Source organism: Sinohyriopsis cumingii, chromosome 8 (assembly GCF_028554795.1).
Source record: "Sinohyriopsis cumingii isolate HCF-2022 chromosome 8, ASM2855479v2, whole genome shotgun sequence".
Taxonomy (NCBI): Eukaryota; Metazoa; Mollusca; class Bivalvia; order Unionida; family Unionidae; genus Sinohyriopsis; species Sinohyriopsis cumingii.
In genome coordinates, this window is record NC_142968.1 from 72,783,387 (window position 1) to 72,809,947 (window position 26,561).

The window sequence follows — 26,561 nt, forward strand, 5'->3', positions numbered from 1 at the left end:
TAAGGATCTATTCACCGGTGAGGGTGAGGCACATAAGTCAGTTGTAGAACATGTACTTTCGATTCGCCAGAGATTGGTTGATGTAAGTGAGTTAGTGAAAGAAAATCTGACAGAGTGTCACAAGAAAGTTAAATCATGGTACGACAAAAATGCTACCAAAAGGGAATTTAGGCCGGGAGATGAGGTCCTAGTTTTGTTGCCATCTGATGCATCGAAGATGAAAGCTCACTGGAAGGGACCTTATCGTGTCATTTGTAAGGTTAATGACGTTAATTACAAGATTAACATCGGTGGTAGGCGAGGACAAGTAACCTACCATAGTATTCTATTACGTCAGTACAAGAGAGCTGTACTGTTATCAGCAACTGTGTGTGATGAATTTGATGGAGGAGGACGGATTGAATTCCCACTGGCCGACATGGAGAGTTTGGACAAAATCAGTCTGAATGGTAGACTGATGAAAGAACAGCGAGAACAGATGCGAAAATTATGCTCGGAGTTTGAAGACGTGCTAAATTCAAAACCAGGCAAAACCAACTTGATCACTCTCAACATTCGAACAACAACAGACATTCCAATCATGCAGAAACCCTATCGTATTCCCCATGCAAAAAGGGCTGAAGTCAGAGCTATAGTAGACGAAATGTTACATCAATGATTGATAAAACGATCTACAAGCTCATGGAGTTCACCAATTGTACTTGTTCAAAAGAAAGATGGAAGTTTGCGACTTTGTGTTGATTACCGAAAATTGAACAACGTCACACTCTTTGATGCCTATCATACACCAAGGATAGACGAACTTTTGGAGAAGTTGAGAAATGCAAAATGTATTAGTAAACTCGATATGACCAAAGATTACTGGCAGGTACCTCTGTCAAAAGAAGCGCAGGAGAAATCTGCTTTTGTGACACCCTTTGGACTTTATGAATTTACCGTTATGCCTTTCGGGATGAAAATATCACCTGCTACATTTTCGCGCATGATGGACCTGTTGCTGGCCAAATTATGTAATGTTGCATCTTACTTTGATGACATTATTATTTATAGTGAGACCTGGGATGACCACCTTCAGGATCTACGAGCAGTCTTGGAGAGATTGCGAGAAAACAATCTGACAGTTAGACCTTCCAAGTGTGACACTGGAAAGGATACTATTGTTTGCCTTGGTCACGTAGTTGGCGGAGGGCAAATTAAACCAGACCATGGCAAAGTCAAAGCTATGGTTGACTTCCCACTCCCGACGACAAAGAAAGAGGTTCGATCCTTTCTAGTAATGGTGGGCTATTATAGAAAATTCATCAGGAATTTTGCTGAGCTCTCAGCTCCGCTTTGTATTTTGACAAGGAAGGGACAGCCAAATCGTGTTACATGGGATGAGACAGCTGTTAAGTCATTCAGTGACTTGAAGAATGCACTTGTAAAGGCACCTATCTTGATCAATCCTGTTTTTGAACGCCCATTTGTACTGCAAACGGATGCAAGTGATGTGAGCATTGGAGCTGTTTTGAGTCAGTACAATGACAATAAGGACGACCATCCGATAGCGTATCTCAGACGCAAACTATTGCCCAGGGAGCAGAATTACTCTACAATTGAGAAGGAATGCCTTGCGATAGTATGGGCGATAGAATCTCTTCACTACTACTTGTGTGGTGCTCCATTCAGTGTTGAAACTGACCATAACCCACTAACTTGGCTAAGCCAAAACAAAGGAAAAAACCAACGGCTTCTGAGATGGTCCCTGCGTCTGCAACGATATTAGTTCACGATCAAACACCGTCGGGGAGCAGAGAATGCAAACGCTGATGGATTATCACGTGCTGGAGTCTAAGACCATGTGCTTAAGTGTTCGTTATTGTTGGAATTATCTGAATTAAGACCCATATCATGATGTGTATTATAGCTTGTGTACTAATGAAGTACTTTCGTAATACAGATCAGTTTGATTTTAAGTGAATCCAAAATGTTTGTTTTAGATGTTATCCTAAATGTTGTATTCGGAATATGGAAATATTTAGCAAGTCATTGAATGCTTGCACTATATACTATTTGATAGAACTCTAATTGCCAGGGAGATGCTAGAACTTTTAAATTTCCTGAAGTAAGGTAATTACACAGAACTGTATACAGCCAAACATTAACCCTTCGATCTTGCTTGTCCATCCTTTATAATTTTGTTCGAAAACTAGTTTTCTTTTAAGCGGGAAGGTGTTGCCGTCATATTAATGCTTAACATTCCCCTCCAATTTATTGTATAAATATTGATTATCATCAAGACAAGAGACAGTCGTGTACATGATAGTTTTAGTTTAATGGATTTTAAGCGGTCAGATATGGTAATGTTAGAAACAAATTCTGCCTAGTTCACATCTGATACTGATAAAGATTCTGACCCACTGGAGTTGCAGTCTGCAGTTGTCATCACTGTTGTTTTGATAAACTATTGCCCTGGTGTAAAACTAAAGAATTGTTCTCTGTAAAGAGTAGTTCTCTTGAGCCCTAGCTTGGGTGAACATTAAAAATTGGCTGGGAATATACTTTGTATTGGATGTTATTGTTTGCAACTTTCGTAACCCGTAACACATGAGTATAGTTAAACATGTCACGTATTTTCGTTGCTTCACATCGTGACCTTGGGTACCGAAATATGCTTTTAAAGTTATTTTGTACAGAGAGATCGAAAATGGTGTCGTCTTATTACAAGCCTCATAAGTAAGAGACAGTCCTTGCTCGCAGAGACACTGATGTTGCCATTTGCATCATATCGTCATAGATGAATGCTTTCTTCATAGCTATTATTAACTGTATATATTCGCGTTGATTTGTTTTAAAATTTAATCTGTTTGCTAATAATGAAAAGTAAGTCCATGATGTATGGAAACCTTTTCCATAACATGCGGGGCCCCAAGTGGCAGAGTGGTCTAAAGCGCTCAGCGTTCCGGATCACTGCCATCTCAACTCTGTTAGCGTGGGTACATAGGAAAACCTGTCAGTAGCTTCTCGTGGGTTGGTGGTTCTTCTCTGGGTTTTCCAGGGTTCTTCCTCCACCTGTTATACAGGCCGCCATGTATAGCCTATTTTGTGCTGAAAAATAGCGTTAAACCCTTGAATAACAACAACAAAATTCATAACATGCCGGCGACGGCCGTCTTTATTCGGTCTCCTGATAGCGACAAAACACTACATACAGGAATGTTTTTGATGCTGGGCAAGGTGCGAAAAGGCGCCAGATGGAACTAAAGCTTTACCTTCCACATAATACAGTTGGACACATCAAGCTTTTATTCGGGTTACAATCGGTCAGTTTCATTGTAGAAAAGAAGACAAATATCATGAAATAGTTTATTATCAGAACGCAAATTTCCAAGACATAACATTTTATATTTACAATACTTGCAAGGACAGATGTAGTGAATACGTTTGAAGAAATGAAGGATAATTACTTCAAAATAACTATATAAAAACTGTTCAACCGTTTGTTCATCTATACTCCATGCATAATTTTATGACATTGTCCATTTCATCCGAAACAGTTCAAATGATACACGTTGTATTAGGAGACTGTGAAATGAATGCCAAAAATTAAAGAGAGGTCAATTTCATTCCAAAGGCGTACCGTAACAACTATAATTGTGATACGATTTCAGAGTATTCACTGGGTCTGGTTACTTCCCCTGTACGTGTCTCTGATAGCTTTCAATCAAAACACTGCTCCCAGGTCTTAATGTGTCTATTTCCTGCGTCAATTCAGTCATTTGCATTTTTGCCTGATTGGGCATGAGCGTAAGTGTGGATGTAGTCACATAAATGGGTGTGATACTGCTCGTGCTGACACGTGGGCTCCAAATTCTCTCCAGGGGACTCCATTTTCTAGTCTCCGGAGAAACTCGAATATTGTTTCCCAAAGGATTCGCTGGCTTAGCGATCAGTTCATTAATTTTGGCTTCCACACCTGGTTATTTCAATGTTCAAAAAGAATATTGCAAATTTAATTATAAGTTTACCATATACAAAACAAAATATTAAAAAATGCACATAACTAAAAGTAAGAAGGAGAATCATAAAGTAGATGCCGCTGAATGGAAACTTCTTTATCGATGGCAAAGGACTCTACTGAATAATGGCCGTTTTCGATCCCCATTTGTGTGAAAAACTACATACTTGTACATTTTTTGACTCTTCGATTCAATGTGTTATTCAAGACACCAACTAGACTCACATACATTAAATATCGATGTTTGTTTGATAGAAAGAAAGGACTTCTGAAAATGAGTTTGTGCTGGGAGCAAATGCACCATAGTGGCAACATCAAACGTTCTCAGTAAAATACGAACGAAGGCTTTTTCCAAGAACAAATGTCAAAAGACTGAATTTCTCCTCTGCAAAAACTTGTATCTTTGACATGTGACATGTGTCTACAATATCATTGTAGAACAATGTTATGTTGGTGCATAAGAAATACAATTGTCACAACCTTTAAAGCTTCAGTAGACTTTGATTTTGCAAACTGCACAGTCTCAAACTGCTCGCCAACGGACATGAAGAAATAGAACGACATTTTCTACAGTTCATAATTGCGTTCCTTCCAGTATTCCGAGTTTATAAATAATCTTATTCGTCCATTTCTTTCTTTCTTTATCTTTTGCAAATGTAATCTTGCCCTTTCTTATATAACTAATTGCTTCGAGAGGTGCCAGAGGGGATTTGAGAAAAAGACATAAATACGTATACAGTTTCTGATCAATATCCTTCTGTATTTGCATAGGATACGTTTCTGTGCATGTTTATTTATATTCAAGCTTTCTTTTATATAAAAATATAAAAACTGCTTACCATTAATCCATTCAATAATGATAATGTATGATCTATCCGATTTTTGTTCTTTACTTATTTCATGTTATTTATTGGTTACGAAAGCTTAAGGAATTGACCTGTCAGGTACAAAAATATGAAGTGCTAACAAATATTTGTTGACCAAACATAGAGTTTACTCTTTCACTGAAGGGAAAACATGCTTATTTTAGAAGATAACTAGATTATGATGCTGAAGGAGTTTCCGTTTGGAAGTTCTTTATAGCATCCAGTAGTCAATGAAAATATTAATTATTATTAAACATTAGAATTCAGAAATTAAATTCAGAATAACATTTATTATAAACTACCAAATTGATAATAAGTATGTTCATTTATTCATTACTTGTTGTTAATCTTTTTCATAAAATCCTCTCGCTTTTTCTCCAACTGGTATCAATGTCCAGGCGACAAAGTACTAATTTGATGGATGAAAGTCAAGGGGTTTTCAATATTACTACAGATTAAATATTTGTCCTCATCCAAAGTTCAGATGCACCTGGGTAGACCTTAATGATTATCAATATATTCAAAATTTCCACAACCAGTGTAGATTTGCTAATAAAATGTGTGTTATCTGGTACAGGTGAATGGCCTACAGCTGGAATAATTGTGTTTCATCTAAACATGGACAGATTGATGGATTGATCTGATATAATCAAAAGCTCCACCAAACACAACTGTAAAGGATAAACTGTACATAATGCGGTTCATTTCCTACCTATCACAAAATACAAAAACAAATATTCAAATGATTTGGAGATAACTGCAGTGAGTAAATTATTCAAATTCCCATGGTGCATGAGAGGAGTGGCAAAATCACAAGCTAGAATATCAATACTTGCAGAAGCTATACAATAACTCACAGAATTATTACAAAGGCAAGAAAGACAAGATTATTTTGTGTGTGACAGCTGCTGCAGAAAATATTGCACGACACTGTCAGCTCCAAATTCATTAACTCCCCAACTTGACACATGTTTTCAGCTACCAAACACTTAAAGACCGCCACATAAAGCCCACAATCTAACCAAATTAAAGTTCCATTGACTCCAAGATCCACAGACTTTGTGCTGTAAAGAAAGTACCCTGATCGCAGTAATCTTGCTTGTGTCTCATGCAATCCGATAACCCAGTTCTTTGCAGACTATAGTACTATACAAACTCAAGCTGGAAAGCTCCTTCATCGCTAAAGAAGCCATGCAATCTATCAATGAAACCAGATAATTTAAACGAAATTGTCTTCGAAGCTGTTTCAACCCTTTTGCAAAACTGTACTTGAGCCAATTAAAATAGAGTCATATATCAGCTTACCAGCTACAATGTCCTCTTCATTCTTATCAAATCATGAATAGTTTCACCTTACTGGCTTGTAATGGGATCAATTATTGGAAGTGTTCTTTGTCTTCAATTCACTATATAATAGTATTGGGAATTTACCCAAACATCTTAGCTCTTTTATAACATAACTGCAAATTGAACTTTTGTTCATCTATCAACATAACATATGCAACGTATAATTCAAACAGTACAGGCGTCCCTTATGGTTGACATTGCTGGGCTACCTTTGGGTTTTCAACACATCATTCTCACCTGTACTTGCAGTCCGTCTTCTTGCGAGAGATAATAACAGATGTAGGCAAAAAGGTGCGTTTTTCTCTAATGGTTCACACCGAGCCACATATCTAGCTGATGAAAACAACAACGATATAAGACTCTCTAAAAACATTGTAAGAACAAATGCAGAAGATATTACAAGTTGGTTAAATGAAGCTGACGTATTTGTTGTAGACAGGGGATTATGTGAGTCTTAAGTGCTTGCAACAAAAAGGAATTTAAAGTGGAAAGCCCACGTTACATGTAAGGGAAAAAAGCAATAAGCAGCTAAGGATGCAAGCATTTCTACTGAGGCAAAAGTATGATTTGGTAGTGGACAGTGTCATTTCCCTAGTAGCATAATGGATCTTTGTTGACAAGGTAGTGCCAAACACACCTATTCGTCATACTTGGGATTTTCTTCGGGACATTTTTGTGCATGCATGAAATAAGGATTCGTCTTTTTGCTGTTCAACAAAGCTTCGACAACATCCAAACTTTGAAAGGAGCATGACTGAGAAAGCAGTGTAACTAAGCAACTTTGAAATCCTGGTTCAGGAAACGAAATTGGCGAGTAAGGATAAAGCCAATTTGATTGAGTACATTATTGCCAGCATTGATGAATGTATTTAATGTTTAACTAGTACTTATGCTACAAATGGATATTAACATTCTCATGCATGTAAATATGCATGACATGAAGACAGTTGGAGAGGGGACAGAAAATAGCCATTATTCACCATAGTTCTTTTAATAGATTTAGATAATATACAATAATACTACATACGTTTAAGTGGGCCATGACACTTATATTATTTAAAACATAACATTTCACAACTGAATTTTCTCAAACACCTAACGAAAGCAACAGTAGTAATACAACTAAAGCCAAACATAACATCCATAGAACAAGTGGATTATATATAGGATAAATAAAACTCGAAATGTTCTAATTTTCCAATCAGATCTCCTTGACGCCAGGATATGTCAATGACATAACGTTGCCTCTCTCTCTCTCTCTCTCTCTCTCTCTCTCTCTCTCTCTCTCTCTCTCTCTATATATATATATATATATATATATATATATATATATATATATATATATATATATTCATCATCATCCACACATGGTTCCATCCATGCATCAATTAATCCGTCTATCACTCAAGATACAATTATCCGTTCACTAATTCTCTGGACTTTTCACTTATCGAAATTAGAGGAATGTCATCTGATCCGGCAATATGTTCTCAATATTAATATTATTTGTCCGAACGATAATTTACTCTTAAAATAATAATCTGCATCTCTCATGAAATCCCGAAAATCGACCTTTACTGTAAATACCTACCGTTTTGTTGATCTGGCGTTTTGAACTGTACGTTTCTGATTTGTCTCTCGCTGTAAAGACACAAAAAAGATTTGCTTTCGTGTAAAGTTCTGTCTTGCATAGTTATTATGCAGATGTTGTGCGAAGCTGCACGAATCGTATTTTCTCTGCAACTTTCGAAATTAGACAGTATATGGCTCTCCCGATACTCGTTTCTAAACGAACCTCATGGCCTTTGAAAAGACATTATTTATGCTTTAAAAAATTTGACATTCTCCCAGTACAATTTGGTATTTCCGCATTTAAAAAATCAATATATTCCATAAGATGTCAAACATGAAATAAAGTGTGATTTAAAAGATATGTAAACAGTTGAGGAAACAGCTAATTCAGGGATTAAAGTATTCAAAACTTATTTTTCTAAAAATCTGATGAGTGAATGCATTCGTCATGCCACAGTTTAATAATAACACATTGCAGTTTTTTTTGGTAGCTTTATGAATCTTAAATAGATATGTTGATGTTCCTTGACGGGTCCTGAAATATCGTTTGAGTTAGGTGTCTATAGAACGGAACCTCAGGTGGATGCCTTGGCTACAATTACCCATGAAATTTGGCTTAATGCTTCTAGGGGCATACTTTTAACCATCTGAGGAACACAATAGCATTACTCTAGAAAACGTTTAGGTTGTATCCCCCTCCCTGGAAGTCACCATTAGCTTGCACCCATGTTCATGATATAATACAAACCTCCTTGATACTTTCATTTTGCAATAGCGATACAGCAAGTATCCCATCATTCCAAACATTCCTGCGCCAAGAACCAGAGCGCATGTAAACCAAACAGTATTTTCAGTGTAACTGAAGAACCCCTCATTAGCGTTCTCAGTGGTAGTGGCTGAATTGGCAGTATTGGTGAAAACAAGAACCTGCAGCATGGATGTTGAGGAAAGACCACCACTATCAACTGCCGTAACGGTAAGTATGTTAAGATTCGCAATTGACGCTGTTCCAGTCAAAATAATATTTCCACCTGAATCTATGCTGAATACGGTGGTCGATGAGAGCGTGAAAGAAAGGCGATTATTGTTCGTGGACACGTCCCTGTCTGTTGCAGTAACCTGGCCTATACGAGTTCCCACTGTCGATCCGACAGCCAAGGTGAACGAGTACATTGTCTGGGAGAACTGAGGTGTGTTGTCGTTGGCATCAGTTACAATCACACTGAGGGAGGATGTGTCCATCAGACCTCCTGAGTCTGTACAAGTCAGAGTGCAGCCGATTGTGTAACTTGCAAGTGGTTGAGAGTCAAGGACAAAAGCAGTTATCATGGTAACAAATCCTGTGGTGGGGTTGACAGATAGATATCCGCTGCCAGATCCACAGTCAATACTGTAGGTGATGATGTCTCCAACGTCTGGATCTGTGTAGAATATTCTCGGATTTCCTAGTGATGTGCCGCTCTGGAGGAAAGAAAATGAATACGTTCATTTAAATAATACACACGAACCAAAATTGTTCCTACTATACGCATGAAACTGGAACAACAAAGGTCACCTCCCCTCTCTCTCTCTCTCTCTCTCTCTCTCTCTCTCTCTCTCTCTCTCTCTCTCTTACCGGTACTTCCTGTGTTGTTATCACATAAGACGTACTGGATAGGGAGGGCGCTTCGTTAACATCCAAAACGGTTATGCTAAGAACATGAGCGTCGGACGTTTCCCTTCCATCATTGACAGTAATAACTGCGGAGTATGCTTAACAGCTAATGTTTCGTAGTCAATCACTGCCGCTGTTGATATCCTCCCATCTGGACAAAAGAAAATATGGCTATCAATACATAGGCTGATGTGGAAAACTTAATAGCCGCTCCAATACTCCGATAAATCAGACCCCCAAATACGTGGTTATACATTGGAGACAATTATGCCTGCAACATATCTATATCCATTTTAGACACTTGCCGATGTGTCTCGCTTCTCTTGAACAAATATCGGTTGACTGGTCCTTTTTGCGATATGTACAGGATATTTTAGGATTAAATCCTCTATATGACGACTTGTAAATCCACGCGGAATAACACAACTCTGTGGCGTATGGTCATTTTGCATTTCGTGGCTGTATTCCGAAGTTATAACAACCGGTAAGTGTTTAACTTGTTCCGGACAGATCGTATGCAGCAAAATTGCACATTTTAATGAAAATGTGATTTTATAGCTAAATATATTATTTCAGTATCAACATAAGATTTGACGGATCGCTTTATCACAATAGAGATTAAGAAATGATTTATATTTGATGAAGAATAGTTCATCCAATGAAACTGTATTGTTTGTTTCATCTCTGGTACTGATATGGGTACCTGTAACTATTGCCCTACCCCAACGTTTAAACTACCATATAACTAGCCATTTAATGTAGAAACGTACAAACGTCTTTTAACGGAATCTTGCTTTTAATGCAAACGGCACCCCACTGAAGAGGCTAGAATGGTGGGTTACCCACCCCCACCCCCGTAAAAGAGAAAGAAAGAAAGATGACAAATAAAAATTATTGATTCAGCTTGTTGAAATCCAGACATACTGATTGTTTCGATCTGAAACATCCAACCTCCCGCTACAGGTGAGAATGTCACAGACCAAGTGTGTATGTCGCCAATATCTGGGTCTGACAGGGACACTTGATAGAACACGTGATCCACGATCTCATTCTCCCAAACGCTCACCGACGAACCAGTTGGAAGATTTGTAATGACAGGCTTTGTGTTGATATCTGTAAAATTAAACAATACAGGTTCACATACAATACAGAAGCTGCAACAGTTCCGGGCGTCGTGATAAAGCAACTGAACTTGAGATACAATAAATGTTATTCACAAAGGAAAATCTACGTGGATGTCAGAATATGCGGTATTATGTTTTAACGATATTTAAAACTTGATAGTATGTGATTCACACTAACAATGATACTACAAAATCTTAATTCACTCGTTTTTTAGTTTTATTTAAAATTAATTGCATTACGGTTTGTTGATTTGTAGAAATAGTATATATTTGCTTGTTCAATGTGATTATTTATGAAAGAGCCGTCAGGGTATATTTCATATATTCAAAGGTTTCCCTAACGACTGGTATATGTAGCAAAAAGCTAATTTTTTTTTTAAAATGTAATAAATAACGATGAAAGGTATAATCGTTCAAAGCTTATGAAATTTTAACAGGTTTTTAAAGACTTTGTCTAACTATGCTAGTCAATACATTTCTTAAGGTACAGTCAATTACAAAATAATACCTAGGTCGTATGATCAGACATGATGGTTTTACAATGTTTATCGTTATAGCTCTATAGAATGGCTGCATTTTGGGATGCAATTTTAAATACTTAAAGCAATGAAAATCTGGTTTTACTCCATTCAGTAAAATCTTACTTAATAATGAATAATCAAATCCTTCTGAGTACCTAAAATATCATTTTGTCAAAGAAAATGGTATAAACTAAACGACATATGTCTAGCAGTATGTTTTGCATGGTTGATAAACAAAATTTAATATATTGCGTAGGGACTCACAGAGTTCACCAGTTCAAGACGTATTCATAAGCCTAATCGCACGATTTTTTCCCTCACCTCCGTACAAAATACCACAAGGGTTGTGTACTTATTACATACTATTTTCCTCTATCTAAATATATTTAGCTTTACTGTACGAACAAAATTACAAACGAACTGGGATTTACAACAAAAAATACCCAATTCACTGCGTCTAAAAATATCTACGCGCGGACGTCAAAGAGGACTTTGTCGAAAGCTAGATAAAGCATTAAGAATAAATGAGTATGTAATAAACAGTTATTACGTACATGGAATTTGTCAGTAACATTTATCAAAATCAATGAAACTATTGCTATTGCGAGGTTTGTTATGTTATATCCGACCGAATTAGATGAAACTGAGAACACTTTATTCTTTGGTAAAATGGTTATAGTAATCACTGGGTTCTGAATGTTGTGCTAGGTAACCCTCAACATATTTTCCAGATTTGTTTTTTAAAACTAACATTTTAGGTCTATTTCGGTTTATACGGATCACTCGTGTATTAGAAATGAAAACATTCAGGGCTTAATCGGACTTTTCCCAGTCAAACCAGGTATTGACAGTACGTTTCTTATGCACGCCCATAAACTCAGTTTGTATGACGGGCAATGTGCATGCACGTGTGACGCTAGAACATGTAATCGTCTTTTTAAAGTGAGGCACTGTTGTGACTGAAGAAAATGAAATCATATTTCTGAGGTGAGACCTCTGTGGTAGCATTTATCTGAAGTGGTTGACAGAATAAACTGAAATTGTAATTGTAATAATATAGTGTCTTTTACATTAAGGCTAATCTTTGAATGTTAATTCAACTGAGTACGTTTATTTAAAATAATGGGAAATGATGATAGAACATGGGCCATATTTTATGTCATACTCTGAAAATGTATAAAAAAATTAATTTCGAGCTCCTATCAACATTTTGTAGCCTTTCTATTTTACTTTTTAGAAAGGACACTGTTTAATTTATAACTGTTTCGTGACTTTGCAATGCCTCATCCCAGAGAATGACCTATACTCAATTTTATATAGTTTACAGCTAATTGTTAGTAAAGAAAATGTATTACCGATACTGGTTATTAATTAGTATCTGTATAGATAGACATCCCTGCCTCAAAGAGTAACAGGTTCAAAGAGTCATTACAAGTGTAACCTCACATCGAAAGCACGAACTAAGGATTTCCCTGTGGTGTCCGGCCCATTCACATGTGTAACAAAAATCAACCTATTGACGATGACCTAGAAAATCACAGAGTGTCTCTCTCATTAATATAAATCATCCTGACTGAAGAAAGATAACTTTTCATTTCATTTTTACTGCTCAGATAAAATGTTTCAAAAACTAAATCATTAATGGTAACTTGTGTTGACATAAATCTAGTCGTAAAGTTCTTTACTGTTTTGATGGTCATTCCTTGCCGTTGCCTGATATATCGACTGTAATTAGAACATCATATTCGTCTTGTTCACAACATTCTTATGTTCCAAAATACACGCTGTTCCTACATAAAGAATGTTGTTAATTCATAAGTAGTTACTTATATATATATATATATATATATATATATATATATATATATATATATATATATATATATATATATATATATATTTTAGGTCACCTATCCACAAGGGAATTAACAGCATTACACTGAGTGTTGTCTGACATTCAAATAGTTTTATTGCAACTCTGGAGATTATATTTCTGATTCGATGTTGATCAAACTTAGAATATAGGCTTATATCACTAATATATCCATCATCGCAAGCAGCGCACTATAAAATCCTTTATTATCGCTTTCTTACCCCTGGCTACTAGCAATATGATTTTCTCATTTCAACTGAATATGCTTAAACCTATTTAAACAATCCATACGAAACACTACGGTTTTATTGGAAGGTTGAGCCAGCATGACCTTTTATGCCAGGGTTGTCAAACTCATTTGCGATGGCTGGCTCGGTTGGATATAATGGTATCCGCATATATATATATATATATATATATATATATATATATATATATATATATGGAAGCGACATAAAAATAGCAGTAAGTCATTCCTACAACTGCGAGGATTTTAGAATGAAAAGAGAATGGTAATGGGTAAAAGGTACACTGGTCTACAAGTTACTGTATTATTGATTGCTTCTGCTGTTAGCTGACTCCTATCAAATTTTAGTCTGTACCAGTATATTCCTATAAACTTTCCCTTTCCAAATACGGTTTTGATGACAGAACACAGAGCTATCTGGTGAGCAATCGTGTAGTTTGCCTTCGCTGTATCCTCACTTTCTTGAGCATTTCACAGCACGGTTAGTATAATGCTGTCTTCCAGCACAGTGCGCTTTGGCAACAGCTACCGGTTGCGGACAAATCAAACAGGGTGGCTTTTTAAAGACTTAAAATATGAATTTCTCCACTTGTCTTGAATCTCACCAAATTCTTTGTCTATTTCTCTTCTCTTTGATAGAATAATTAGAGATCCATAGTACTTCGTTCAAAAATATATTTTGAGACCGTTACGAAAAAATTCTCTTAACACAACCTCACATATACAGGCCAACTCCGTTGAACGTATGTAATGAATTCTTGCTGTAAGATACCTGAAATATTGACACCACTGTCCAGTTCAAAGAAGTACCTTTCTCACTAAAATATATTTTCTGGCCCTAGAAACAATTCCAATCCATAAAGTGCTTTTACATTAAGTCTTTACGATGCCTGTGCTACGTCATTTTCTGCTAGCTCTGAGCGGATGGAATCCAGTTACATTATTGTATATATCAGATGGCCTGTCGGCTAACTTCAAAAGAAGCGACACAGTTTGAAGAGACCATGACGAGATAAGTTACCAACACTATTTGACATAATCGGTCTACTCTGAGCTTATAAAAGAATGCCGACAAAACTTGAAGAGACAAATCCGCTTTATGACCTTAGAAGACGTCGAGATAATATAGAGATCTGACACTAACAATAGACCTAGTCTGCGGGCCGTTCTAATGAGTAGGTCGAGCCGTGCCCAGCCCGCGGGTCGTATTTTCAAACGTAGAATATAGGAGTATCATATTACAATGTTGATAACGACATATTGAGCGACGTCCAAGCACATCAATGAGATGATCATGTATCTGATGGGCTGAGATTTCTATCATCTGGAGGCTTGATTTTTTGACACAATTTTATCACATTTTGGAAGATAGAATTACATTATCAAGATCTTGTATGATTCAGATCATGAGCGAGATCCACCCATTTAAATGAGATAATATCGTAATTGATTGGTCGATCCTGTTACCACTCTCGAACCTATAACATACCAGTCTGATCTTGTTCACACTACAACATACACTTGTATCATCATGATATTGTAACCTTTTCAAAAATCGAGTAAGAGGCGTTCATATTAATAAGCCGATCAGGCATCCGAGTTTCTGAGCGTTTTACAAGTTTGGAGATTCTATTTTTCCTATGACTTTGTTTAAACGTGGCAAATGGGCTTGTACCATCAAGATCCCAGATGATTAAGAGTGAGAGTTATATGTGTTAATGAGATAATCAAGCATCTGATTAGACGAGCTTGACAGCAAGTTAGCGGCTCTATTTTTTATCAGATCCTAATCAAACCTGTTTAATAATCTAGTGTCATACAAGGCTTTAGATGATTATGATTGTTAGCATATATTGTGCTCAAGCATGGCAAATAAACGTAAATTGTCAGGGTTTTAAACTGGTCCTGTAATACGTGAGATCTGTTCTTGCTATTGATGTGATTCTGCGTCTGTTTAGCTGAGTTTTTCCCCTCTAGAAACGTTAGTTCTAGTCCGCTTTTTTAGAACCTGTTTGACAGGACGTGATAGAACTTGCTATATAGGCTTTTGATAAAAGTTTTTGTAAAGGCTTTTGATAGACCTTGTTATATAGCCATTTGATAATATTTGTTATGCAGGCGTTTTATAAAAAAAAACTCGTTGTGAAGTCTTTTGGTAGAACTTGTTACATAGCCTTTTGATAAAACTTGCCACATAGGCTTAATATCATAAAGATCTGGGGTGAGTTTTTTATGAGCAAAGTCAGCTAGCACTAATTATATCATCTTCATCTTTATTATCTGACAATGATAAATAGGCACAGCTGACATGACATTAATGGTCGAATGGACATACAGGCTTGTGTTTTAGCAATATAAAACCTGCCTGCTGAGTAAAACGGTCTGCTGTTACGCTGTGTAAGCTAGTTGAGCGATACTGGGATAAATTTGGGGCTCCTGTCATTAAAAAAGTGTAAATGTTTTGTCTGATTGTGTTCTTATAAACCAAAAAAATATTCAGTATATCTAACATATTTTGTAAATTTTTAGCATGTATGCCAACATCAACTTGATGAGCTATTAGTACAATTTTAGAACAAATCAATCGCTCTGGAGATTCTGGCAATTTGGAAATGAACGATTGTCGAAACAAAATCAAACAATTACTCAGTTTAGAAGAGATGGATAGTTTGCTCCTAGGCATGTGGTTGCAAAACAAATATTCTTTTAGAATGGAGTGGATGTACGTCTTAGACTTAATCGAAACAGTACCCTGTTTCATTTGACGGCAAATGCTAACTAGAACAAAACGATCATCTCAGAAGCCAGAGTTTACCAGATCCGCGTGTACCCAAACGGCTGCTCCTTGGGCATTGTACTTAATGCGATCCTGATCGGATACATTGGTCAATATACTAGTGATTTCTAACAATTCAACGTGTCCTGGATAGAAGCCACTCGAGATTGCGAAAGGCTGTTTAACAAACTTTTATAACCTAAATTTGCCCAGAATAGAATGTTTGCGATTATACTTGACACGGTTTGAAGTAACGGGACAGTTAGTTGTAAATATCAGGCATCGTATTTCGACGAAAATTATGCAGGTTAATAGGCTTTGTAGAGGATCGATTTCACACCGGACCAAGAGAACGATGAAGAATATTTCCACCATATAAAATCGGGTCAACTTCGTGTGGAGCTTCAGTTTGCACTGGCTGTAGACAAACGTACTGAACATCTTTTTGTGTGCAGTTTTCCACAACACTCGACTTAGACTAGTAGAAAGGATACAACATAAAGAAAACGTATGGAGATAAGCTATCATGATGATGGAAGTTTTCTTGGAACAGAATACATAAACTCCCCGTTCCATATTACATTTACTGGCCAGAACCTTTGATGGAAAAGCTAAAGTGTGTATGAATGACATATTACCAGTGAAAAACAAGAAAATTGAAAACACGGGGAACCATCATTAAAGAAGCATAAACAAATAGAAAGAATAGATATCTGGGAACATCATTACATTCTGACTCCAGGCTTTTGTATAGAGCTTCTTGAAATTATGTGATCTTTGCTAAAGAAGATGCATTTCGCCATCGAAGACCTAGTGCTGTTTAGAAGTATGTTATCAATTCAGACGACATCCATTTTCCATGAACCCAATATGCAGCGGTATGTACATTCCAAATAATTACAGTGTGGAATGTTTTGATTCTTATTAATTATCTCCTATGGAAGACGACATCATAGACGTTATATGAAGACACGCTGTCTCTAGTCATGTCTGTATTGAGAAATTACAAGTATAAGACCCCACAGCGTGTAGACAATAATTTGCTGATACAAAACTCATAGGGATCCTTTCGACCTAAAGGGAAACAATCTCAGCTATGCACAAAACTTTGCTTAAATTACATTCGAATCCAGTTTGAAAAAGTAGCTAATTTTTTAGGTATGTATTTTGATTTTACAAAAACCTCTCCTGGAACAAATATAATAAAATAGTTCCAGGGTGCAAATATGATCTGAATCTCCACAAGAACCTTAAAAGATCCAATTGGAAAGCGGATCAAAACACCTAGATGACGATATAATATCGCAAATTAGATAAACAAAATTGACTAAGGATGCCAGGTATATGCATCAGCAAGACACAGCCTCCTTCAATATCTGGATATTATCCATATACTAATCATCTACACCAGAACCTTGAGGGTTATTTCAAGGGAAAATGTACAAATCTTAGTAGGTGAACCACCATTTGACTTAAGAAGAAAAGCTGTGGTTCTTTGGTATGTGGCCAGAATAGCAATCCAGGACGCGGCGCACCACAACAGGGATATTATCGAGCAATGCTACAAGCCACTCAACCGAAAGATCGTATCGAATACAAATGCAAGGGGAAAAGAAACAAGAACTCTCAACAACTAAGATTAGGAAGGATTCAAACCAAACAGGTAAATTAAACGTACCATGAAAAGTAGCTCAAAAATTATTTCAGAAATACCCAGAAGTTACAAAGCATATAAAAACAAACTAAAACTGATGGATCAATACCAACAAAAAACAACCGTCGCTGAAGTGGTTGTTCAATGTGAGGAAATAATACTGGGAGCGAGACTGCCTGATGGCTGTTTAATATTTTGAGCAGAATTCTGGTCAATAAATGAAGCCCTTCAACAGATCCAACCGCACAATATAAAAAATATAAAAAATCTGAAAATCCCTCAGCATGCATAAACGAGACATCAAGTAAGGAAAATTTTTTAAAAGATGTTAATGTTATACTTAGAAATTTAGACGCTAATCAATGCACCGTAGAATTTATGTGGGTGCCAGCTCATACAAAATATCCCTGGTAATGAAAAAGCAGAAAAAGAAGCACAAACCAGACTAATAATCACAGCCCAATTGCTAAAATACAGTATTCAATAATTTAATAGCTTTGTCAGACACAAAATCAATAATCAATATCAAAGAGAATACGACAGCAGCACAAAGGGCAGAAAGCTATATTCGATCCAAAAATACATCAACAGGAAAGTCCAATACCTCAAACTTACCAATCCATTGTGAATGCAGATAATCAACAGAACTGCAGCTGGAATTACATTACTAGCGGAAAATTTTGGAATATATCTACCAAATACCACAACAAGGGGATTACACTGCCCATTCTGCCAAATACCAGAAAGCTTAGAACATAGTTCCAACGCTTCCCCAGATACCAGATACCTAGGAATAAATTACAATCTTATCGCAAAGCAATAAGAGTACCCAGCACATTCCCAGACTTTTTGAAGCCATGTTTAATAACACCAACGTGAATTTAAAAACAGATAGTTTGGGATGAGAGACTGAAAAAAAAAGATTGTTCTAGCCTTATATATTATAAATACGAATATCAATTTTGACCCTCATTTTTTTTCTTTCTACACACCCTATTAATACTTAAAAAATGACAGAGGAGTGAAGGAAGGGAGTTTAATCCAAATGGATGTACCCGCGATGTGGCCCTGTGGGCGAGGTATGGGAGTCAGATTTGCTGATGGAAGGAAAGCAAGAGTTTCAGGCCATTCAGGCCTGGCATCGCTTGTGAAAATATCATCTGCCTTTCATACGTCATGCGGAGGAACAAATCCATTTGGCAATGAGCAATATTATTTAGCAACATGTCACTAGGGATGTCAGAAAAACTGGGTGCCTGTCAACGAGATGAGAATACACTGTGTGCGTATCAAACAGACCTCATCCGGGAAGAAACTCCATGCTTTTCACATGCTTGACATGGCTATGCACACGTCAGTTAAGTTTAGGTACCGATGACAATCAAATTAACAGCAGGTGCAAATCACCACAATTATAGTATTACTGGTCTACAGCCTCAATCTACCAACCTTAAATTATACTACCTGCATCATAGTTGTCGCTTAAAAAAATGATACGGTCCTTTCTATCACATTTCGCGATTTAACAACTAAGGATAATTATAGAGACCCTCATATAGTATGAATTAAGGCGAAAGCCCAAAACCATTTGACCCAGCAGCAGAATGCGGCAATTAAAATTACTTAATAGATTAGGCCCTCAAATTAATATATAATTACGAGGCCACGAAATTAATTATTGCTAGGTGGATTAGCCCAATATCATCACGTTTACCGCGCAAGTCGGAATATTATACCAGATTTACATTAAATAAATCAATCATGGATCCCAACGATTGGTATCATTCAACAAGCCCAAAATGATCATATTATGAGGTGGTTAAAACCCAAATCCATCAGGCAGGGCTGCTTAAGGCGGGAAGAATTACTCTTGATGCGTGATAAGAATATTGATCCGAACTAGTCTTACCCTACCAGGAGTATGATCGAGAGATGGAACAAGCCCTTTCGACACAAAATGGATCCGAGCTTACCAGGAGGAAAAACAATCCATTAATTATAAAGGGACTTAAACACCCCAACTACTCAGGCGGATTCTACAAAATAGCCCAGACACTGTCCCATGGACATGCAATATTTCCAAAACAAATTTTACTGCGCCAACGTATGGAATCAACACAGGAACAGCACTGAAAGATAAGGGCCAAAATACGCTCGAAAATAGGAGATAGATACCGAAATTTACACAAACGGCTCCGTATTCCCGGACCCAGGACGCACTGCAGCAGAGGAATTAGTTCTGGGAAAAGGCATCTCAATTTGGCGAGACTATCCGATAACTGCTCCGTTTACACGGTCATATAGAAAACAAACAAATGTCGCCCTCTATAAAGGAAAAACAATTCTTCTTGTCGAAGAGACCGAACTAAAGTCAAGCTATATGGAATGTCGCCAATGAAAAGCTAAATAAAAAAGATAACAAATAAGCAAACATAAAAAACCACAATAAAATGTCTTATAAAGGGGAAATCACACCTGTCTAGACTGGGTGAGGATGGGTCTCTGCCAAGGGAGAGGGAATCAGTAGATCATTCCAACTAGAACAAATGAATCTCAGTATGGGTAAAAATTCCGTACCCACAAAATTGGAAACCGCGAGTAATTTACATAATTATTTAGCGCCTCTCCTCCACCCTCGCATATTGATTTCTAGGTACCCTACCTATGTTCTACCCGGAACCACCTAACACTACCCACCTACCACCATAATCTGTTTGCTCTTTTTCTCAAAAGGGAAAGAAACAAGAACTATTAAAAATACTATCTTTCCTATCTGAATTCGGTAATGTTATCAGTTTAAAAAAATAAAATAACACACGAACTCTCTCTGTCTTCCAGCAAAAACTCTTACGCAATATAAGGTGGTCCGAAGCTCAGACCACCAAGCCCCACCGCACAAAGAAGCAATGCTCGGTTCACTGATAATACCTTCGCCATAGGACCCATTGACCAGGCCGTAATAATAGTTAAGATTATAAGGTGGTCCAAAGTTCAGACCATCGGAGCCGACTGCACAGTACAAAAACTGATTGTCAGACTTCACATAAATGTAAGCGTAATCAGTGACACCATCATATTCAAAAGAAAATTAATCTCTCATAAATTAGTTAATACAAGGTGGTTAGCATCCAAAATAATCAGGCGCAGCCACCCAAGGTGCCACGATGGTAAGCTCAAATAAAACTCAGCACACAATGTGTATATGTTTAAAAAAATTAGGAAAGGTTTAATACTACAATCCTTTGCATGATCAGTTCTACAAAATAACATTTTTTACACTGTTTACAGTTCCATGTGTAAGACTAAATGATTTAATTTCGGCATTAAAATCGTAATTGTAAAACTGGACTAATTGGAGCTACTATTCCTCTTGCGCCATCTCCGCCTCTGCCCCGCTCGGACATAAATAAATAGGTGTGCAGTTGGCACAGCAAGGCGTCGAATGGGTAGTACCAATTTTGACGAGTAATTAAATAGTACACTGTGACTACAGTAATTAGAAGTACCTGGCCTAATGGCCACATACATCTCCAATCCAAGACCATCATCATAGTCATGCCATTCATTGTCGAACGCGTGAAGAACAATGAAAAACCAGTACAACAAAGTGGGAAAATTAAGCGCTGCCACGCGACCGGGTGTAAGAATTGGACATAATTCCTCAGCGCTAGGAAAATTTCGCCAGATGATCCATCCTGACTTGGATTCTGAGTGAGGAAAAAATTAAGAAATGAATCAGCCTAGCTTTAGGTTTGTGGTCTTCACCAAGACTAGTTGGATGAACCGATATATGGTCTGCGGCTCCCAGTTTAGTGACCTCTAAATTACTATGTAATGACAACAAGAAAATGCCATTTTCTGCCATCCAGTCTCTATAAAAAGATATGTTAAACATCCTTGCCAATAGTTTGTTTTAAGTTTGTGCATGCTTGGTTTCGCTTTTTTTTGTCTCTATACAGCAAAAAGAAACGAAAACATAAACACCTTTATCCTATATATAATATAAAGGGTATGAACGCATAGCAGTATGTCGATAACACTTCCCACACTTATGTTTCAATAGGATGAATGTGTATATACAATAATATGATACGTATATAACACTATAACCATTTGCTTTTGATTGGGGTTTGGGAGTTGGGGTTGGGTGGCAATCAAAAACCGGATGCTTGATAGTATATGCCGTGTGCTGTATTATAATAAAAAATAGTGCCTGATGGATAGTGTTTGGTGTGCTGGATTGTATATGGTGTGTGTTAGATTGATAATCTTAACAGTACCTTCCCGGTTCTCCCCATAAACACGTTTGTCCCCATAAAACTGCTCACGTGTTTAGCCTATGGAAAAGTTTACAACAGCAGTTCCCGTTTGTCTTCCTGTAACAGGAAGAAGCCTGCTTGATATTGCATTTAGCGAAGACATTGAAAGCAATTTCATGAACAATGTATGAATCCACTACCAATGGTGATCACACTATAGATTTATACACATATAAACAATGTGTGATTCTAGTACCAATAGTTATCACTGTACAGGACTCATACACAAATATAAACAATACATATCACCGATGCAGACACGGGAACTGTTTTCGTTGCAAATTAAATCATTTCACCAGAACTGCTGTTGCAGATTATTATGATACAAATAATAATCGTACAAATTTTTTTTTTTATCAGAATATGAATATTATTCATCTTTCATGTATGCAACGTATGATTGATTTGATTTTTCTGTTCAATAATAATCAAAGATATAGGATTTGTACACAAATGTAAACAATATATGATTATAGTACTAATAGTTATCACTGTACAGGACTCATACACAAATATAAACAATACACGTCACAGAGTGTGGTCAGTGTACATTTTTGACAAATATATGAAAAATGTATGTTTAGTCCACAATTCAGATGACATATTATTGATTTTCACTGGTATAGCGATAGTGAATTACTGTTTGCACTCGTATTGTGATATTGAATAATATCGATTAAGAAAACACAACAAGCGTATCACGTGACTTTTAGTTGGTGATCACGATGCCATTGTGGATCCGCATCTCTCATCGAACGATCAAGGAGCCAACCCGCATGGTCTGTCCTTCCCAGTATGTTTAATGATCCATCGACAGCCTCCTTATTCCCAACACACCCATGGTCGCAAAGATTTTGGTCACTCAAGGCGAGTCAACTGTCACAGTCCTCCGAACCAACGTCAACGATTATATTATCTGGGTTGCACGAAACTCCACTCAGTCATATGACTTCTACCCCGTACCCACCCCCCGCTAAAATACAATGACCGATCTGTATAGTACACTGTTAAGTAGTACCAATACAATAAAAATAAAATATATTACGATGCAGACACGTGAATTGGCTTCGTTGCAAATTAAATCATTTGACCAGAACTACTGTTGCAGATTATTATGATAACCACGCTCATACAAAAAAAAAAAAAAAAAAAAAAAAAAAAAAAAAAAAAAAAAAAAGTTATAAGAATATGAATATTACTCTTCTTCTTTCAGGTATGCAACGTATGACTGATTTTGAATTTCTGTTCAATAATAGAAATTTCTTAAAACTTAAAATAGACTATAGTTTTTCTCACCCATGCGGCAGAGAAAAGTACCTACCTGTTTTGCAAACTTAACCTTTTATCTCAGTCTGCTTATCTCAGACCCGTCATATCAGCACTGGTGTCTACGTGCTAGGAAGTATTTTTTTTTTTTAAATCCATTGAAGTCTTCTGTTATGTCTGGCATAGTTGTTTATAAAATCGAGCAACAACAACAACAATAACAACATATATATATATATATATATATATATATATATATATATATATATATAAAACATAATTTAATTCATAAAGCATCTTAAGATCTCGACAAAATTTTGAGACACGCACATACATGTCGAGCTGTTTGATAAAGCTCCAGATACAAGCAATGCACATCACGGGGCACACAAAATCAAACGCTCTTAAGTGCAAAGCCGGCAAAACCCAGAAATGTTTTATATCAAACTGGTTTCTTCTAACCTTGTCGAACACTCATAATCCACCCCAGTTGAATCAAATATAATGCATGTGAAAACTACACTTACCAACAAGAGTGGTTCATTCATTAATCCGCATGCTATTAGACACACATATTTCGATGTAGCTTATAAATGCACTAGTGACAGAAACACTTGCCATATTTCCAGGACAGAAAATAAAAATTTCCAAGAAAGTAATAAATTAAATATGTCCTCTGGTCATTATACGCGTCTTTAGAACTGTACCAAACAGGCATATTGTACTGCAGATTATCGTACCGTTGCTTCCCACAGAAAGTTTTCCAAATTAAAACTGATGAAAGTTAACACTTAACTGTATAGAATATATTATTTATTCATTGTCAATTTCATATGACACCCATCGATTCAATGTCATAATACAGTAATAATACCAAATGATTTTATCTTGCTATTTTCTCATGCTTATAACTTGTGTACTTAGGGTGGACAGGTCTCCCCAGTACCCTCATTAACATATTCGTCTTCATGCACAGTACACGTATTTGGAAAAACAAAATCACGTGGCTCGATGCGTTCATTGGGCAATACTTCCAAACACATAAGAATCTGAACTTTTTTCTTTAATTTTTCAATTTTTTTTAGGATCGGCATATAGAGATAGATTCTAGATAGCTAACTATTCAGATTTTCATAAAAGAGTAGAAAGACTGATGAACCATATATGGCGTGAAAAGCAACATTAATGTATGATGACTACTGAGTTTTGAATCTGTTAACTAAACTGTATGGGAACAGGGTTATTTTAATCTAGTTGGAAACATTTGGGTGAGAAAAATAATCTATGTCTGTGTTTGAACCACGAAAACTAAATCCCAGTCGCGGGGTTACATTTTTTGCCTCCCTACTCGACATAGTTTCGTGGGGAGACAAATAATATAACCCATTGACTCTGAGTTCATTGTCTCTTTGAAACCCACACATAGATTCTATTAATCTCGTAGCTTGGCGTTAGTTGACTTTGGCCTAATTCACTAACATATTTAATAATTATAAAGAAACCCAATATATAAAACAGTTCTATGACATAGCATGCACGAATGCAATTCTATAACTGATGTTCCTATACAGTTAAAGATTGCTCCTATAAATATTATTTGTGTGTATTTTTCAAACACAATGCCTGATTTGGTTGGACATGGCACGCTGCGAGATATTTGCCTCACATGTTTTTGTTTTGTTTTTGTTTCTTGATAAAAGCGTCCGAAAAGTTATTGGTGTGTCTTTTTCAACACGAAATCAGTACCTGGTTTGGTTGGTAAGAGCAAGCTGTAGATAGTTTTGCAGCACTATCTGTTTTGTTTGTTCAGGAGGCCATCCGATAAGTGTACAGCCTCTATAAAACTTGTAATGTGATAAGACAACGAAAATTTACTTTGCTAGTGCTCTGGCTGTTGTGAAAAGCAACAACCAGAGAACTCAGGAAACCAGGTTTCTCACTACATGTACTTAGCGTGTGCAGTAATCAGTAAACCAAAGCTCGGTTATAGAAATAACTAAGCCTAAAATTAAACCACTCACAGGCAACAGTACTCGGCAATGAAGCACATGATTTTTTGTTCATATATGATGAATAACCATTTTACTTTAAACAATTTTGAGACAATAGTCCCTCCCATGTAAACCTACGGCGTTAATTCCCGTAGGTCCCACTATCACCCCTTTTTATTAATCACATTATTTTTAGCTATGAAACAAAGGTATAACAACAATGCACCCGCAATTTACATTTGAAAAAAATACTAGTCTTCGTCACAGCCCAAAATTACATCTGCGTAATAGCATAGTAGTATGCACAATGAGTATAATGTTGTTGTTTTTTAAATCCCGCGCGCACGTGCACATAAATGGGTCAAAGTTCCGGGATTTCACCTATTTCGGTTAAAACAAGACAATCAAGTTAAACTCATACGAAATGGTTAGTTTATTAACAATCTTGTGCAGATTATTTACTGGGGTTTAGTAGGAATAATTTGAAAGCGAAAGCATACAATTGCTCAATGGAACTATTGCGCAGACACTTAGGGACTGTCCAATTCAGAGGAATACTTCGAAAAGAAAATATACCAGCCCTCAGATAAGAGAAGCTCTGATTGGCTGAGAAAGAACAAATTATATCCATTCTATTTGTTCCTTCCCAAACCGTAATTAAAAAGGAGGTACATAAGAGAAAGACAAAACCCCAGCTCGAAAAGAAAGAACTAGTCACCTTTCCCCGCCTGATGATTAAATGACCTGTCCCTTGTAAACGAAAATATGATTTCTCGTCAGTAGTTCAATATAAATCCGATTTCATAAAAAAAATTATTCATTATCTCCACACATATGCAAAATAATGCCAACCACGTCACAAAAAATTTCCAAATAAATAGCGCTTTCATAAAGAAACAATGCCATGTTGTGTAACCTGATTTTATTTGACGGTAAGGTTTCATACCTCTGTAAAAAAACTTCTCAGTGTTAATAAAACCTGAACACTTCTGAAATCTACAACAAAGCTCATCTAAAAGTAAAGGAACATGATTAAAATGTGTTCTAGACGAGTACCTTTTGAAGCATTACACTTAACCCTGAAAGCCTTTTCCCCGCGGCGCCTCTCACCTAAAGCACTTTATTGGGAAATGCTACAGAGAGCTGAGTTGTCGTTTCTTATTACGAAATAAACAAAGTTCAACTGCTGCTTTAGGTATATCCTATACACAGGTATATTGCGAAATGATCACAATAACGTCACTTCCTCCCAAAAGTAATTTAAAGGTCACCGGCCATCCTCCAACATTTTCCTATTTATATCAGATTTTCATTACATGATTAAAAATAGTTATACTCGCACAAAAATAAATAA

At 36.6% G+C, this 26,561-nt stretch overlaps 1 protein-coding gene across 1 annotated transcript; it reads right to left on the minus strand.

The window, feature by feature from the left end:
- Window positions 1-8,463: 8,463 nt before the first annotated feature.
- Window positions 8,464-9,888, minus strand: LOC149793804 (protocadherin-16-like). Its single transcript, XM_089969056.1, has 2 exons — window positions 9,742-9,888; window positions 8,464-9,243 (listed from the first exon to the last, which is right to left on the minus strand). Exons 1-2 carry the CDS (start codon window positions 9,886-9,888, stop codon window positions 8,464-8,466), a joined length of 927 nt encoding a protein of 308 aa, XP_089825182.1.
- Window positions 9,889-26,561: the final 16,673 nt, after the last annotated feature.

Bases quoted from the DNA above. Each gene is read 5' to 3' on its own strand.
- LOC149793804 (XM_089969056.1), bottom strand. From the start codon at position 9,888: ATGCAAAATGACCATACGCCACAGAGTTGTGTTATTCCGCGTGGATTT. The intron at 9,244-9,741 runs GCAAGTGTCTAA...TCTTTCCTCCAG, and splicing joins AAGAGAAGCGAGACACATCG to AGCGGCACATCACTAGGAAA.